Below are 18990 nucleotides of genomic sequence, written 5' to 3'. Positions count from 1 at the left end.
GAATACCGAGGGCCCTCAATGTCCAACTTATAAAAGTTATTTACATATAAACTAAAACTGGAAACAAAGGGATGAAAAGGAAAACAAAGATACAGCAGCAGGTATAATAATAAAGTGGTTAAAGACACATGCTTTTAACCGTGACGTTTTCGGTTCGGTTAGTACATAAGGTATTTTACCGTGTTTGCTCCAGCAGAACTTTACACCAAAGGCCAAAAGTGACTTCAGTAGGGCAGCGATACAAAAATATGGATTTTGAAAGGAAATATATGTATGGCTACTGGGTTGCCCCGGACAGAAACATCAACTGGGGATGACAAGATACTTTTAAAAATGGGTCCTATGCACAGTAAAGGGTTAAACATTATACAGATACATGTAAAACATCATACCGATACTATACACAGAAAACCAAGAAAAGTAAATACACAGAGTGAGGTTACAGTTTGACACAGGTATGATCATGTAGCACCTTCTAATAACTTCCAGAAGAGTGTGCAGATATTCCAGAATTCATTGGAGTTTTCATGCAAATTAAATGTCGGATTTTCCAAAAATGAGAACAGGGAACAGGGAACCAGAGCAGAGTACCCGTAAAGTGTCCAGGGCACAGCAACATTGTCACTAATGCGTCTTGGCTTACAGAGGTACGGGGGTGTGGTGGCGCAGTGGGTTGGACCAGGTCCTGCTCTCTGGTGGGTCTGGGGTTCAAATCCCGCTTGGGGTGCCTTGCGACAGACTGGCATCCAGTCCTGGGAGTGTCTCCTCCCCCTCCGGCCTTACACCCTGTGTTGCCGGGTTAGGCTCCGTGACCCCGTATGGGACAAGCGGTTCAGAAAATGTCTGTGTCTTGGCTGCTTCATTTTAACTATCGTCATAATTTTTTTGTTGACAAATTTTAACTGCTACAGAAGAGATGTAATGATTTTGACGTGTCATTTTATAACTTACACACGAAAGGAAAGGAATACACAGTATTAGTCACCATCTACCAGCCATTCAATGCATGAGTGCTTTTCGTCACTTGCGTTGACTTGTGTAAGAGACGTAACGAGTTGCTTTGTAAAATCATAAATGCAGTAGTGACTATGTGTTCTTTGGATAAAATCCAATAGACAATTCAGTGCCACCACAGAATACGGTGTACAACTTGAGGACGCGGCCACAAAAAAGATTGAAAACCAGAGTAAAAGAATACAGTACATGGACATTTAGTTACCTTTTATAATGTAGATATATGGTTCTGTAGGTCAGTGTTAAAGGGGTTTAAAATGAGGTGATGGATTGAATTGATTTTTGTGTGGATTGTGTTTCTCTCCTGGGAGATTTGCTGTGTGGATTGGTGCCGGTGTGTGGAAGTGACTGCGTTTGGGTCCAGAGGGCCTTGAGGACAAAGTGAAGCGAACGGGAGCCGTCAGAGAGCCGGGCTTCTTCGGCCACATGTTCCAGAAGTTACCGTACGTTTGTTTGGAGCCTTTTACAAAAATGCAGTACAAAATATTCTAAAACACGGTCATCTACCCCATCTCCCTCTAATCATACCATGTTTAAAGAGGACAGTAGTGTAGTGATTGGAGCTGCTGTCTTTGGACCCAAAGGTTGCAGGGTTGAATCCCCTCCAGTTGTAGAACCTTTGAAGAAGGTATACTTAGCCTAAATGACTCCAGTAAAATTATCCTGTTTTATAAATAGATAAGTAGTTGTAAGTAACCTTGAATTATAAGTGGCTTTGGAGAAAAGCATCAAAATTAAAGGAATAAAATGTAAAGGAAGCAGAGAAAGCTGATGGTGTGTAAATGAGCAGCATGAGACATTCTGACTTCCACACATAGTCTTTACTGGTTTTTAGTCTCTGAAAGCCATAAAGTTCTGCAATAGTGGCTCGGCCGGTGAGATAAAATTTCTTTATTTATCATAAATAAAATTGTGCTTAAGTTCAGTATGAGACAAATTGTCTGTCCTCCACAATCACGTGTCTGCGTCCAACTCTCTCTCTCTCGAGATGCACGTCACTTGCCTGGACGAAAGTGTGCTCTAAATAATTTAGTAAATTAATAATACATGATGTAAACGTAGCAGTAAATGGAGAGTGTGACCACCGCAACGCTCTGCACAGTCACAGTACCAACAGTTTACGACAACGGACGGACGAGTGTCTGCTCATTTACTCTCCGCTTTCAGCAGTCCTGATATTGGCGGGAAAACGGCGTATTATCGTGCCAGTGCTTGCTGGCAATGCCGCGCTCGCCCGCATCCGCGCGACTGCTTTGCTGAGGAGGCCGGTGCCCAGTCGGGCCCCCGCGTGACCACTCCTTTTGCGTAGACCTGACGAGTCGAGCGCCGAGCGCAGAGAACGGAACGAGCGGCTCCGGACGAGGGAGAAAAGATGGCGAACGACAAGGTGAGCGCGGCTTCGTGCGGGAGCGCCTCGTCTCCTCATGCTCTTCGGTTTACACACACACACACACACACACACAGTGTGTTACTCTCCATACTGTACGTGACCACCTCTCTGCTGCTGGCGACAAAACTGTTTGACTGACACTGGCTGCCGCGGCCGCTCCTCTCCCGCCGCTAATTTTCTCTCTCTCTCGCTCTGACTGATCTCTTTCTGTTTCTCTTCTTGTGTCCGTCGTTGTGTCGGGCTCTTGAGACCCGCGTTTTTCGTCGTATTTTCATAGTTTTTTCCTTTGTGTAGGAAAAGAACGTTTTTTGGGTCCCGCGTTACATTTTTTCCATTTCGTCTTTTTTATCCACGAATCGCATTCGTCCAGACTTAGTCGTGAAAGTGGACACTTCGTGGACGTTTCACTGACTGATCACTTTTGCGCTGCACTGCGTGGAACATAAAAATAAAGTAAATAATAAAAAAAAATAATAATTCGTGTATCGCTCGTCTTTCTGCCAAGTCACAAATGGCTCACGGGGTTAAGCTCTTTATTATTTACTCATTTACTTATACATTTGGGTCATTTTACTCGAGTAATTTGGGGTAAGTACTTGGCTTGCGCAAAGAAGGTACTTTGGGTCCAGGTACCGTAGCAGCTCTACCACTGCAATACTAGCTATCCATAATGTTGATGTAAATCTAAATATTATTGCAATATAATAATTATTAATTAGTAAGTGAATTGCATAATAAAGGTAGTGCTACTAACCACAACATCACAAATAATAGTAACTATACAATTTTAACAACAGGAGAGGACAGCCGGTAGCATAGTGCTTAGGGCTACTGCCTTTGGACCCAAAGGTCACAGGTTTGATTCCCACCCCCAGGTTTAGTACCCTCGAACAAAGTACTTACTGTAAAATTGCTCCACTTAAATTACCCAGCTGTATAAGTTGTAAGTACTTTAACATTATAAGCCCCCTTGGGGAAAAGCGTCAGCTGAAGGTTGTCGGTTCTCGCTCCGTTGTGGTGGAACAACCTCCCCCTCTCACCCAGAACTGCTGAATCTCTGACCACATTTAAGAAGCCGGGTCTTAAAATTCACCTCTTGTGCACTCACTTGACCCATGATCTCTTAAGTTCATATAATGTGTAAATGTTCATGCTCTATAACTTTGAGATCATACTTGTTGAACAACGGATAAACCTTCACACAGCTACTACTGTAATGTAAATGTTTAAGCAAGTCTAAGGCCTGGTTTGTGGTAAGTCTCACATTTTACTTGAGTTTTTCCACTCTTTGTGTCAGGACCCCGTGAGGCAGCTGAAGGATCTTGCACACCTGAAAGGCCAACTGGAGGACATCCAGAAGCGAGTGGAGAACGAAGTGCAGGCTGGAGTCCCGCCGGTCCGTCACTTATCATCATGTCATACGTTTAGAGACCAAAGTCTGCGCCTAGTGGGACTCTGTGGACCTCACAGATACAAATGGAAAATGTTCAGAATTCATTTACGAAATTAATTCTGTATGTGGGTAACAGCTCGAGAAAGCTGGTGCTTTTATAATGACGCTGTTTTTCGTGTCATTTAAGAACACAGACATGTACCCTGAATGTTGCTAGTTTAACTTGAGGACTATGAAATATCCAGATCTTTAAGGCAGTACAATTTAAGGTCTCTTTCTTGCTCTCTTTTAGTGGAAGCTGCTAGTGTAGTGGTTAGAAGGGTTGCCTTTGGACCTAAAGGTTGCAGGTTTGAATCCCAGCTGTAGCACCCTTGAGCAAAGTACTTCTCATTAAAAAATGCTCCAGTAAAATTGCCCATCTGTATAAATGGGTAAATAATTGTAAGTTGCTTTAGAGAAATGTAAGTGAAAGTTATGGTAATAAAACCTTTATGTGAAATAAGTAAACTAATAATAGCAAATTTAATTGTTTTTCTCCCCAGGGTGGCAGTCTGCTGGCATCGCCCTTCCTGAAAGGCTTCCTGGGAGGCTATATTGTGGCCAAGCTGCGCTCCTCTGCACTCCTGGGTGTCATACTGGGAACCTGCACTGGAATTTATGCAGCACAGAACTTTGATGTTCCCAACATTGAAACAACGCTGAGAGATTATATTCAGTCCATTAAAAAAGGCACCAAATGAAAGAGCTGGGAAGTGTCTCCCTGGTCCAGGACAGACATCCAACTATGCCTTTTATTTTCCAGATGCTGCAGAAAATCCTCAAACTGGAAAATGCATGTTTTTCTGTATTTATCATGTTTTTTGATTTATCATTTATGTGCAATAATTTCGAGAGGAAGCATTTAAATGTTTTGTTTACAGTAGTATTTCATTTATGTTAATTAAGCTATATGTAAATGTCACTCTTGAGGGGAAGTAGGATGTATTTTAAATTTATATTCTGAAATTTCCTCTGGTTTACTGGAAATCTAAAATAGTCAAGAGGGTGTCACTGATAAGTATGGAACGTCATTTTAAAGTTTATTTTGGCAACAAAGGAAATGGGGAGCCTGTTTTGGGGGCACGTATGTACCGGTACCTTCAGTGTTTTCTCCATCGCCTGGCTTTAGCCCTCCAGGTAGCGGCTGACCGCACGGTGGGCTGGACCCATGCTGTGTTATGCCAGCTGCTGCCTGGAGCTTCTCCCACCATCTCCCACTTGGTCTGCAGAACCAGGTTCTGCATTTGCTTAATTTCAGAGTGAGCCTGTACCGCAGCACAGGTTTCACTGCGACTTCCGTTGGACCATGCAGCTGACTCCCATCGCAATATCAGTGGCCGTCAGCGCGATGAGGAGCTTCGCAGAATTGCTTTTCTTTCTGCTCCACATAGATGAAGATCATTAAACACTGCATACTTCTGCACTATGATGTATTAGATATTAAACAGAAAAAAGTAGAAATAACAAGTAACTAAATATTACAGTGAAAACCTCATTAGAAATCTCTGTTCTGTTAAGATCATGTTAATAAAGCAAAGTCATTGAGTTGCCACAAACAATAGGGTCAGGAATACTTGAATTCATGGTATTTCTTAGTAAAGGTAAGCAAAGTGAAAATAGATTGGTCTTTTCCACTGTCCAGTTTCTGAGTTTTAAAAGTTCCACAAGCTTCGTGAACAAGAAAACCTTGAGTCTTGGAGCAGTTCCCTAACCAGTTTTCTGTTGCCTTTTTTTGTGTTGTTATTCAAACCAAATGTACTCTTGCTCAATTTTTACATGTACATTTTGAGAGAAATGCATGTGCCTTTATAAAGAGTTTAATTAAAACACTTTCTTAATGCTTTCTCTCTGCATTCGTAAGCCTCTCTAGTAAAGAATTTGTGAATTAGTGACTAAATGAAGAGCTTTTCGTACATTTTATTGATAAACGTTATGTGCATTTATATTTATTTTGTTGACACCAAGGTAAAAAAAAAAAACAGTTCTTTAGTAAGAATCAGCATATTTTATTTGTTAGTTCCAACACAATTCCATATCACTGATACACCATGACCCCCATATCTTTCCCATGTTAGCTTCATATATTAAACATTCTTGTGTTTGAAGGAATTTAACTCAATTAAATGCAGTTAAAAAATTGCTCATCTAATCAGAATATGTGCTGAGAAAAGCTTGCAACATTTCTAGTGCTCTAAGAATAAGCTCAAGTAAAACTAAGATTTCCTTAATAATGAGAGATATGTAAAGAGTTAGGATTCTACGTTGTGCACTTTATGCATCTACTGTAAAAATGTCTTCTACGGTCTATCTTAAAACAAGCTCAAAGCACTGATCACAGCTGGTTAATATTGGCTCAGGATAAAAGATTCCTCAGCTGGAAGTGGCTGGTTCTCTTCACCATCTTGTTGCAGGTTTTATTCCTCTGAAAAAAAAAATATATATATAGACGAGGGGGGCAGTGTAATTCATATTTAATATTTATTTCCTAAAAAGTTTATATGATGATTAAAAAAGACTGCTAAGAGTCTCACCGGTCAGCTCCCCAAAGCTGGACATGGCCATCTCGCCTGCGGCTGAGAAAAGAGAAGAAAAAAATCAATCAGTGTCAGTTATCTTTCAATTTCATTCATTTATAATTAATTTTAAAAAAATTTACACTGTTCTCTGTCTCCATACATAACAAATATCATATAAGACAGGACTACTGATGCTGGAGTTACATCCCAGTTCCTTATACCATACGAGGGGCTGCAGGCTGCTATGCGGATCAAATTACCCCACTTAGAGTCTCAAATGTATTGTTAATAAGTAATTATTATTAAAAACAATTGTTTATTGCTTCTGGGAGAGCTGGTAGCGTAGTGGTTAAAGCTGCTTCCTTTACACCCAAAGGTTGTGGGTTTGAATCTCACCTCTAGCTGTGGTACCCTTGAGCAAAGTATTTACCCTACATTGCTCCAGTAAAATTACCCAGCTGTATAAACAGGTAAATAATTGTATCTTAACACTGTAAGTTGCTTTGGAGAAAAATGTAAATGTTTGCTCATGTGTTTTAAAAGTACTAAAAATGATGGCTTTCTATCAAAACCAGAGTTGATAAGCTGTGCCTTACCGTTGTTACCTGCACACTGGACAACGCCGACACCCTTGGAGCCGGGGATTGGAATCCCGTTCTCATCTACACACCAGCAGTACTTGTTCTGGCACTGCATGGGCAGGTAGTTGCCATCCATGTCACATTGGGGACGGTGGCCGTGGCTTGTCAACATCGCCTCCCGCAGACACTTGGGTTCTGCACAAAGGGAAATGACAGTGAGAAGTTAATAATAATAATAATAATAATAATAATAATAATAATAATAATAATAATATGACCTATTCCAAAAAGAACTCAAACTAATCAGTAGATAACAAGCAATATAACAGTGTGTGGAATGTTGATGAAAATGCATATGTGTGTGTGTGTGTGTGTGTGTGTGTGTGTGTGTGTGTGTGTGTGTGTGTGTGTGTGTGTGCGAGAGACGCAGATTCAGTACTTTGCATGGGTCCGAGTGATGGGCCCTGAAAAAGAAAAGATGCTGAGTGAAAGTCACACCAGGAAACACTCATCACAGCAGATGATCACATTTCTGAGAGCAGCATTAATTATTTTCTCACTGTGCTGAACCTCCAGCTTCATTTTCACAGAGAATGGAAAAAGCTCGAAATCGGACAGCTGCCTGTGGGCACTTTATTCACAGCGGTGTCACACTGTGCTTGTTTTTTCCTTTGCTAATATTGCCCAATATATTCAACCCTATTATATAGCATCAGTGCGAAATCAAAGCGAAGAACAAAGTTGAGTGCGGCAAAGAGCGCGCCTCACTACTTTTGATCAGGGCTGCTGCCACCTGGTGGTCACGCTTAGACTGCACGTTGTTATGGAGACGACGAGACGCCATACTTTCTTGTCATCCTGGTCAATGGTGTCGTCCATCATCATGGGCATGCTGTTAATGGGGACGTTCACCTTCTCGTAGCTAGAAGGCCCTGGAACAGAGCACAGAATAATAAGGAATACTAACCAGAAATACTGAAGACACCGAAAACGTTACCTGGATTGTTCCGTGACGGAGTGATACAAAGTGTGTGCGATGGTACGTGTGAGTGATAAAACGTGTATTTCTGCGGAGAGGCGCTGAGTTTTTCAGCACATGATCAGGCTTTAATGAAAGCGATCAATTACAGTTATTCGTTGCCCAAAGACACGTGCAACAAAGAAAGCATAAGAAGGACAACGATGATGGTTGAAGTAATTTCATAAGATGAACTGAAAGAGAAAGAACACGTTGCAGAGTGGAGGGTGACACTGTGCTCTCACCTGAGGGCTTGTGATGGAGCTGCTTGCTGAAACTTTGCTCCAGGTCCCCCAGTTTGTTCCTCTGGTTGAGGACAAAGTAGACCGAGATGGCCTGGCCAGCAATGAGCAGACAGGCCAACACGGTGAAACCTGCCACCTTGAACGCCTTCTTGTTAGCGGCGGAGTCACTAGGATGGACACGCAGGTTATTTAAGCGATTCTGATATTCAAAATACTAAAACTGTAAACTATTTTTAACAGTCACAGAACTTTTAGCAAAGACTAAACCCAGAGAAACTAATAGAGGAAAAGTTTTATTGTTTGAAAGCACAGCGCATTTTTCGTCCTTTACAAAGTGGATGTCTTTGTACGATAATAACAGAAATAATCTGCATATATCATTTTCTATTAACAATCTCAAAGTGTAAATATCAGCATTTAAAAAAAAAAAAAAAATCATCAATAAATGAACCATTACAAGAACAGAATCATCCGTTATTCAGCAGCAAAGTTCCCAGAATGAACTTTCCTATGATTTACCCATTAATAGAGGGTGTTTTTACTGATGAGTTCAGGGAAAGTACCTTGATGAATCTACAAGAGCTCAAGGGGATTATATTACAAGGAAGACAGTACAGTCCTCGCAACCCTTGTTTTATATGACAAATTAATGAAGAAATAACTAAGGGGTAAAGCAGAGCAGACCGGACACAAAAAGCAGAGTAAAGAGCACATTAAAAATACAGTACTGGTGTTTTAGAGGAGTTTCTCATGGTGCGCAACAAGATGCGGCAGTAGAAGAAAAGTGATCAGATGCTGCTGCCAGAAGCCAGCAGTGTGTAATAACAGTTCAGGTTATTAATACTGTAATAACTGTCCATTAGCATCAATAAGCGCTCGAACAAAGTGTTAAGAAGGAGCACTTTCCAGATCATGATATTATTGCGTTTTTACACTGATCCTGTCCTCACCCGTCCGCACTCCTCACGGTGACCACGGTCTCCCCTCCCGGAGCTCCGAGGAGCGGCTCGTTCTGCACTTCTGCCATCCTCTCAGTCTGCGCGAGTGTGTGAAGTGTGTGTGCGCGCGCGCCTGTGTGTGTGTGTCCTTCTTTCCGCCGCGGTCCACCTGCAGTGTGAGTCCGCACCGCCGCGCGAGATGCTTTACAACGCGCGCCGCGCAGACCGTCCGAGAAGGAGGAGAAGTGGGAGCTCGCGGACGCGGGGAGCGCAGGTGGACCGAGCGTCGGGGGCGCGTCGGGCTCGCGCCGCTTTTTGCTCATTGGCCGCCGAGCGGAGCGTCACCAGTTGGCGGAGCAGACAGCGCTCAGTGTGAGCGCGCGCGCGCACCGGCTGGCAGCGCGAGCCGCCGTTAAGGACGCCGCCGTTTCCCACTGCTGCCTCGGGGGCGGAGGGTTACCGGGTCGAATCCCGCTCCCCGACAGGTGGTAGAGTGAGAGCAGGCCGTGGCACGAAGGGAGAGATCGGGGTAAAGGCGATCACGTGACCCCGCACACCCGCGTCTCGGCTCCGTTATCGCAGCGTCGGTCTGACACTTTTCTAAAAGAGAGACTTAAGTTAAAACCTTCCTGAATTTAATTATTCACCCTTCCATACAGCTGAATAGTCTGAGCTCTGGAGCAGTTTACGGTAAGAATCGTGCTCAATGGGTACTACTACGACTCACTTGCGATTCGACCCTACAACCTTTGGGCCTAAACTAAAGGTCAGCACTCACTGCCCCCCGAGCTGCTTCGGCATTACAGTAGAATTGCACAGCAGTAAGTTATAAATCCACATGCAGGTCCAGCGCCAGTGACATGATGTACATACTATAGGGGGGGTAATTTTTACACGAAATGAAGTGACGCTCCGACCTGATATATTATGGTACACACATTTAATAAATGAGTACGAGCGCAACACAAGCTCGGTGACCTCACACGGGAATTAAATCGTCAGTTGACACAACGCATCAAACACGAATCTGAAATTTTGCGAAATTCCTGGCGGCGGTTCAACTGAAACAGAAAGCGTAAGAACATCTTTATTGCTTTTAAAATCACGAAGTCCCTCTCAATAAACGTAAAAAGAGTTCAAAAAAAGTGGACCAAATTATTATGAAATCGCTATGACAAACACAGAGTAATAGTAGTGTTACACGGACATTGCAACATGTCGACACATCTTTTTAAACACTTTTTTCGATTGTGGAAGGAACCTGAAAGTTTTGCGCTTCCTTATTTCATACAAGGGATTTTATTTGCGGTAAATCCCCCCCTGCGTTCCTCTCCAGTGACGTCATCCAGCGGCAAAAGAGACTCCGCCCCCTAACCGCATCAGCGCGCAGTTTCAACTTTTGCTTTGTGTCTTCGAGAAAGAAAAGTGTTTGGTTGCGGATGGGCTGGTTCTGGTTTGAAACATGATTAAAGGGTGCAGTGCTAAACCTCCTCACAACTGATTTATGATATAACACAGTATAATAATTATAATACATTTATTTAGCAGACACTTTTCTCCAACAAACTCTATGTAGTGTTATCAGCCCACACACCTTCTTCACCACAGTGACTTACACTGGATCACTCATCTATACATCAGTGGAACACACACACACACACACTCTCTCTCTCTCACACACTGTGGGGGAACCTGAACAGCATTTCTTCGGACTGTGGAAGGAAACCAGAGCATCCGGAGGAAACCCGCACAGACACGGGGAGAGCATGCACACTCCGCACAGACTAAGCAGGGATTGAACCCATATCCTTTCACACCATCCAGGTGCTGTGAGACAGCAATGCTACTGGCTGTGCCACCATGCTACCCAGAACATAGAGAATGAAAGATCTACAGCACTACATAAACAGGAACCAGTTTTACCCACAGTTTGGTCTTTCACCTGCGTTTTAAATGGCCAAGAGAAACGCTGCTGTGGTCTGGCGTTGTGCGCAGGGTGTATCCTGCCTCACTAGTGCCTTGTGCTGCCAGCATGGGCTTTGAACCCTGCGTTTTAGGTTAAGTTGTTATTGATAGCGAGTGAATGAGAAACTATTAAATCACATGTTAAATGGACACAAGTAAATAATTTTTTCATGGTGCTTCTTTCTACTTTTCATGACCACTTGGCAACATGTTACTTTTTAACTCTACAGGCTACACGACTCTGCTTCTTCTCGTACACTAAAGCCATAACGAAATGCTGCAGATGGTCCCTGTATAAGATCTGCTGGATCTGCTCGTATCTCACAACTCGCTCTCCACAGCTCCAGATCCAGGCCATGGTGATGTCCTTCCCGAACAACCTCAACTCCCTCCTGTTTGCTCTTCCAGCCTCTGCTATCAAGCCTCTCCAGCTGATCAAGAATGGAGCAGCGTAACTTGTGTTTGACTTTCCAAAGTGTTCCCAAGTATCTTCCCTTTCTATTTAATTCCAGTGGCTTCCTGTCGCTAGTTGTGTCAAGTTCAAAACTCTGGTTACGGCCTACAAGACGGTCAAAGAATATGCACTCCAGTGTCTACAGGACCTTATCACCACCTACACCACTTTGCTCCTCTGCTTAGTCCATTGATACGGATATCTCGTTGAATGTGCTCCCTCTTACCCTCGGAACTGCTGAGTCCCTTTTGTGCTACAACACATAGTAAGAGCAAAAAAGCTGTATTTGAATTTTCTTTACAACAAGTAGCTCAAATTAGAAATGTTGTAGTCGACCACCACAGTGAATGCCCTTTCAGCAAGTGCTCTCTCATGGAATTGGGATGAATGACATCTGCAAGAAAGTATTTGTAATGTTATCAAACACAATGGTGCCTCTGTGACAGGTGCTGTGGGGAAAAACCGTGGATATGAAAACAAAAAATAAGACAGCCGCTACGTGTGTGAAATAAAAGGCCGTAACTTAAAGAAAACATCAGTTTGTAGAAACATACTGGGTAAAATGCCTGAAAACAAAGGTCTACAGAGAGAGAGAAAGAACTGCTCAGAGTATCAGTTCTCTAAAAGATAGCTGGGGAACTCCAGCGTCCTGAATCACAGCGCCAAACCCACACATCACTTAGTCAAAGAAAAAGTTTAATCTTTATTTTGGCTTTTTATTGAGAAGGGAAACACTTTTTGGACCCACATATATTTTGGGAAACAGGCCAGAGAACTTTCATACTTAAATTATCTGATAATTGACCTAATTTACATACCTAATAATGTGATTTTTTTTTTTTATGAAGCTGCCGCATGCTTCATCAGTTTTGCTCTAGGCCATCAGCCAAAACGTTGTTTTTTTCTTCAAAGACCAGATTCACATAAGAACTGTCTGTTGAACAGACACTCATTTTGGTGTGCGGACTAAAACATTAGATTTCCTTGGATTTTCCCACAGGCGGAGAGACAAATCCACTGAATTACCAACAAAATTATTGTATTTTTTTAAACTGTAACCCTACTGTAATCAGAGACTTGCCAGTGCGAATCTCACTTGTCTCAGGATTTCTTAGACTTACATACAACCCGTAGTTACGAACCACCTTCCGTAAAGACTACTATATTAAACTACTAGACTAAAAGGCAACCTTTGCAGAAGCAGAAATCAAGGCAGGTCATTGGGGACATTTGGTTCTGATCCTAATACATTTAGACTACACCCACTGAGAATAATTTGCACATATTTTCCATGCCATATTTTGCAGTGTACGAGGATAAGTCAAAAAGCGTCCGCAACAATATTAATACACACACACACACACACACACACACACACAGAGTCTGAAGCTGCTTGTCCCGAGCGGGGTCGCGGCGAGCCGGAGCCTAACCCAGCAACACAGGGCGCAAGGCTGGAGGGGGAGGGGACACACCCAGGACGGGACGCCAGTCCATCACAAGGCATCCCAAGCGGGACTCAAACCCCGGACCCCCCAGAGAGCAGGACCCGGCCAAACCCGCTGCGCCACTGTGCCCCTCTACAATATTGATAGACAAGTTAAAAAATTTTTGCGGATACTTTCTGACGCTTCCTCCCGTGACGCTTGATTTGAACTAGATTTCTCTTTAAAACAGCATAAATGAAATCAGTGGTGCAACAACTTGTCAGGTATGCAGAGGCCAAAAGATATTAACATGAATTCATACTATTCAGTATTTAATCCCCTATTATACAGTGTGCTGAGTGAAACACGTTAACCAGCATTTCTCTGACGCAGGGTCAACTTTTTCATGTGAATGATCTTCATGGCAGAGGGAGCCCAGGGCCCTGAGGGCACACTGTGCAGCTGGTCCGTGAGCTTTGGTTCTGGAACAACACAAACTGTTAGAATAACTAATGTCACCTGAGGAAAACTACATGAGAGCATATAAGCATAGTTTGAAAAAAACCGTACTGACTGCTAAACTGCACCATCTGGATGTTATTAAGGCATATGAGATCATACAATAAATAAAACCCTTTTTATTCACCATTCAAAGAGTCATTGTATCAGTATATCAGTTATATAAAAAGCAGTAAGTTCAGGTAAGTATATTTCACAGAAAAACTTATGTATGTACATTTACATGTATTCATTTAGCAGATGCTTTTCTCCAGAGTGATGTACATCTCATAGAAAATACAATGTGTTCATTACATGAGCAGGAAGAGACACTTAGATGCAGACGTGTGATTCTTAAGTGCAGTTCGTTTGTTTCTTTCCACCATATGAACCATACAGCAACATTACCGTTATTACCTGTAATCTGATTTACAAGTCTTATTTAATGTAGAATTCCCCGGGATCGGTGGTGGGGGGGGCAGCCACTGGCACTTGGACCCACAGAGGTTTTTTTCCCTTGACTTTCAGTTGGGAGTTTTGTTCCTTTTCTCAGTGGGCAGTAAGGTTACTTATAGCTTTATAAAAGCATTGATAACATATTACGCCACTCTGTAGTCAACTGTCTTTGTTTCTTTGTTCTGACGGCTGTGTTCAAGCGCTCTGTGTCACTGCGTGAGAAGAGCTCGCTATAAAAATTAATTGTATTGAACTGAATGTTCGTCACACGAGTAGCTGCATGAAACTTTATCCGAACGTCCATGATTCCCGATCACCTTCCTAGTAAAAAATTTCCCCACTCGCCCTTTTTGCGGGCAGGCTTACTCCTTCAAGCTTGGGTCCTCTACCAGAGGCCTGGGAGCTTGAGGGTTCGGATATATATTTTGACATACATATAAACGTTTACGTTACATTATGGGAGTAGCTGTGTAAAGGTTTATCCGGCATCATCTTAAAGTTATAGAGCGTGAACATTTACACCTTACATGAACTTAAGAGATGATGGGCGAAGTGAGTCTGGAAGAGGTGAGTTTTAAGACCCTTTTTAAATGTGGACAGAGATTCAGCAGTTCTGAGTGAGAGGGGGAGGTCGTTCCACCACAACGGAGAACCTCCGTGCTTTACTTTAATTTAGGGTAAGTACCTTGTTAAAGGGTACTGCAGCAGCAGGTAGTATTTAAACCTGCAACTCTTGAGTCCAAAGGCAGCAATGTAGCCACTTCTCCACCCGCTCAGCTGAGATCAGCTCGTACCAGCTCGAGCCCTCTTTTGCCTCCAGAACAGCATGAATTCAGCAACAAGGTGCTGGACATACTGTATCCCTCAGGCTCCTCACATGATGCTGTCTTGAAGGCTTTGTGCAGTTTTTGTACATTTTTTGGAGACACATTCATTACAGCAACAACACATTCCACCAGTTTTGCAAAAGAAACTGATTTGATGAACCAGGCAACGTCTCTCCACCCTTCTGTCACCCAGGCTTGGTGACTGCATGTTCACCTGAACCTCATCTTCTCGTTCAGAGCACACGAGAGATGAACCCGGTGTGGTCTCCTCCTATATAGCATCTGCTTCAAGCTCTCGCAACAACACTGTTTCACCGAACTGTTATTTTTGCTCTTTGTGCTACTTTTAAGGAGTCTGGCCATTCTCCTCGAACCTCTCTCCTAATGACGCATTTTCTCCCACAGAGGTTCTGCTGGGTGGATTTTTTTTTTTTGTTTGTTTGTTTGTTTATTCCACTATTCTCTATAAACTGCAGGCACAGAGAGTCCAGGAGTGTGGCTTTTTCAAAGCGGCTAGAAGCATCACGTCTGGCACCAGCAGTCATAACATGATCAAAATGCCTTAGATCACGCTTCTTAGCTCCTCCTAACCCTAATTCCAAAGTCACCGAACCTGCCAAGCCTGTCTACTTGCTTTATATATACTTACATGGTTTGGTGTTTGGAGGAGCAAACCGTGTACCTTACCGAGCAAGTGTCCGTCGTCAAGCGGCTGGAGAGTGGACGTCTTTGCCTTGTGGGTGGTCTGTGGAACAATAGCAGCTACCTGGTACCATCTCTTAACTGACTTGATGCTGAGGATGTATTATGTAGTAGGCGTCATACCGTAGTCACAGAACTAGCGTGAGTCTTCCTTCACTTTTTATCCGCCTGTGTAAATGTGTAAGGAGTAGAACATTTTTTACCATACAGCTCACTTGCAGCGAAGGCATCATGTAAGGAGACTGATGGCGCTGATTAAACACTATTTTAAAGAGCTATGTGATTCGTATTGCTGCTTCTGCATTGGCTTCCTATAGCTGCCCGGATCAAATGTAAGACCCTGGTTATGGCCTACAAATAAATCAAAGGAACTGCTCCCAGATATCGAGAGGACTCAATCAACCGATACACCCCAACCAGACTGCTGCGCTCTTCCACATCTGCCCGCTTGGTGGTCCCACGTACGAAAGGTAAAGGCTACCAGTTGCCCCACATGTACATAGGTTCACAGCCATTCAAATAGGAATCTGATGCAAATATTGATGAGGGCCGCGGACAGGTCACCTGCAGGAATTTGGCTTCCTCCGCTGAATCGTGTGCCTTCTTGTCTTTGCGAACTCCACAAAACCCTGAACGTGTGCAGCGTGCAGCACGGGAGTTCGTTCAAAGTGAACATTACAAAATATAACTGCACAGTGATATTCTCCACGACAGGCCAGAACAACACTGAGTGTAAAGGAGAATATTTTGAGGGCGAATGGGTGACCACCTGTCAAGCCAGCTCCGTGCGACCTTGAAGACGACGTACGTTGCGAAGTCATTTTTCACCGTTTACCGCATTTGTACACAAGCTCCCAGCAGAAATGCAGTTTTCAGAGGTAAATTACTGAGACACGCTTGATCCGTGCCAAAGCCTCTCTCACGTGCGCCTTCAGTACGATGGCTTTCTTCTCTAAGGTACTGGAAATATTCAAGCTGAAAGTTCAGCACATCTGCTCTCATTATAATTTAGAATGAGTGACTGATGGAGAAGCGGGCGACGAGCTCTCGAAATTCTCTAATGGCACTCGAGAGAGCGAAAGGGCCCATTAGGAGCATTTTGATGGAAAAGCAGTAAGTCACACATGCACAGCTCTCTGGTCATGCAGAGGAGCAGCTAAACTGAGACTTCGCCATCTGAAACAAACGTTCAGAGTCTGTGTGTGTGTGTGTGTGTGTGTGTGTGTGTGTAAGCTGCTCGCCAGTTGCCCCCATCCCACCCCTGGTGGCCATCAGCTTGATGTGAACGGCAGCAATACCCTAACCCTGGTACCTCTGAGCCATATCCTCAGAGGCCAGGATAGCAGCTTGGGGGTGGGGGGGTCATTCATCTCTAGCCACCTTCTCCTTCATCCCACCTGTCACGTAGCAGCTGGCATCATTCACCTCCAGATCACAAAGTAACTTGTAGCAATTTAAGTCGTTGCTGGGTCGTGTGGAACGATCATTCTGCGCTCCCTAAATGTGACAGTCACTGGGCATTGTGGTGCACCGTGCTTTACCGTGGTTTCATAGTCTGCTTGTTCAAGCAACATTCTGGTGAGAGTCTGAAAAAACACGCTGAAAAAAACAGGGTCAAGAGTGTCACCTTCTGACCATCACATAGGGACAAACGGTGCTGTGCTTGTTAGAACAGAAAATGCAGTAAAAATGTGCTGTAGGGAAAAAGGCATCATTTACCACCTTAATGTAAATAAAATATTCATTTAAATGGCAGCACTCAATGCATTAACAAAGAGCCAATTTTGCACATAAAAATTGTTATATGTTCCTGATCGTCCTTTTTATTACCTTTTATTTCTACTCTCAGTACTGATTTCGGTGTCTTTAAAACCCCCCGTTCTGTTGTTTTCCCCCAGAAAGGTGTTTTATGAGAAATTCACTGTAACATGGTCATAAAAAGTGAAAGAGAACTGAAAGTTACAAAGGAACTGTGTATCACCAGGACCTGCAGCGCAGCATGGAATTGTAAATATCCAATTCACTTGGCGGCACGGTGGCACAGCGACTAGCGCTGCTGTCTCACAGGGCCTGGGTGGTGCGAGAGGACATGGGTTTGATCTCTGCTCAGTGTGGGTGGAGATTTCATGTTCTCCCTGTGTCTGCATGGGTTTCCTCAAAGGTGCTCTGGTTTCCTCCCATACTCCAAACACATGCTGTTCAGGTTCACCCATAGTGTGTGAGTGACAGAGAGTGTGTGTGTTCCACTGATGTATGGATGAGGGAGCCATTGTAAGTAGTGTATCTCGCAGTGTAAGTCACCGCGGTGAATGAGGTGTGTGGACTGGTAACACTACATGGAGTTCATTGGAAGTCACTTTGGCGAAAAGTGTCTGATAAATAAATTTACCACTTTATACAGCTAGTTAATTTTACTGGAGCAATTTGGCATAAGTACCTTGCTCAAGGTTCCTACAGCTGGAGGTGGGATTCAAACCTGCAACCTTTTGCATCAGCAGCAGCAGCTCTTAACCACCACGCTACCGGCTGTCCCTATCTTGCTCTCACACCAGTGGAGGAGGTGCTCTGGTTTCCTCCCACAGTCCAAAGACATGCTGTTCAGGTTCCCCATAGTGTGTGAGTGACAGAGAGAGAGAGAGTGTGTGTGTGTTCCACCGATGTATGGATGAGTGACCCAGTGTAAGTAGTGTATCAAACAGTGTAAGTCACCGTGGTGAATAAGGTGTGTGGGCTAGTAAGACTAGAAAGAGTTCTTCAGAGAGAAGTGTCTGCTAAATAAATGAATGTAAATATAACAGTATCTGTAAATAATGCCATTCAGTCAAGTCAGATTCCTTGTGAGACCACCAAACCCTACAGTGGATGAGCGATTATGGATGGATGGGTTAGGTGGAAAATTCCCACAGAAGGAATGTGATGGTAACAATCAGTATGAGGCACCCCCAAGATTTCCAGCTATTTTTCAGTTGTCATTTGCAACAATTCTTCCTGTTCATTAAAAATTAATACTTCATTTTCTCATACCAATCCTTTATATCAGTCAACATCTATGTTTCATGCTTTTAAGTCTGACTTGTCATTATGGGGGATGGAAAAAAACTGAAAAAGAATTAATTATTGCTTCTTGGATCTGACTAACCTGCAGCAGAGCAGGGAAAATAAGCACTTTTGCCACATTGACAAAATAATGTTACTATTTTCTGTGGGAAACATGGCACCAGTAAATGTTATTTTATATAAAATTGACTTTTATGGATCATATTCAGTCCTGTAGTGTTGCAGTTCAGTAGGGTTGGCATTTGTTGTACATTTACAAGGGGGGGGGGGTGCACTCCTTATGTTCAAGCAATTCTAAGGTGTTTCCCAAATTAATCAATTTAGCCCATTAGTTTTCAACCACATACACATGAAGCATAGCAGAAAGAAGTGTTATACCTTCAATTGTTAAGGAATTAAAAAATAATTCGGACCATAATTACTTTCACATTAACACTATCCAAATAATAACAGTGGGAAATAACAAAAAAGAC

At 43.2% G+C, this 18990-nt stretch overlaps 2 protein-coding genes across 2 annotated transcripts; one reads left to right on the top strand and one right to left on the bottom strand.

The window, feature by feature from the left end:
- The first annotated feature begins 2174 nt into the window (after positions 1 to 2174).
- On the top strand, positions 2175 to 5698 carry LOC114910444 (SLC35A4 upstream open reading frame protein-like). The gene is made up of 3 exons (XM_029251507.1): positions 2175 to 2401; positions 3702 to 3800; positions 4340 to 5698. Exons 1-3 carry the CDS (start codon positions 2387 to 2389, stop codon positions 4535 to 4537), a joined length of 312 nt encoding a protein of 103 aa, XP_029107340.1. The 5' UTR covers positions 2175 to 2386; the 3' UTR covers positions 4538 to 5698.
- A 123-nt stretch (positions 5699 to 5821) lies between these two features.
- Positions 5822 to 9412, bottom strand: cd74b (CD74 molecule, major histocompatibility complex, class II invariant chain b). The gene is made up of 7 exons (XM_029251506.1): positions 9147 to 9412; positions 8197 to 8363; positions 7780 to 7865; positions 7373 to 7397; positions 6949 to 7128; positions 6368 to 6409; positions 5822 to 6258 (listed from the first exon to the last, which is right to left on the bottom strand). The coding sequence occupies exons 1-7, from the start codon at positions 9221 to 9223 to the stop codon at positions 6251 to 6253; spliced, it is 585 nt and encodes a 194-aa protein (XP_029107339.1). The 5' UTR covers positions 9224 to 9412; the 3' UTR covers positions 5822 to 6250.
- Positions 9413 to 18990: the final 9578 nt, after the last annotated feature.

Source organism: Scleropages formosus, chromosome 4, assembly GCF_900964775.1.
Source record: "Scleropages formosus chromosome 4, fSclFor1.1, whole genome shotgun sequence".
In the NCBI taxonomy this organism is placed as follows: domain Eukaryota; kingdom Metazoa; phylum Chordata; class Actinopteri; order Osteoglossiformes; family Osteoglossidae; genus Scleropages; species Scleropages formosus.
This window is presented reverse-complemented; position numbering and strand designations above follow the sequence as displayed.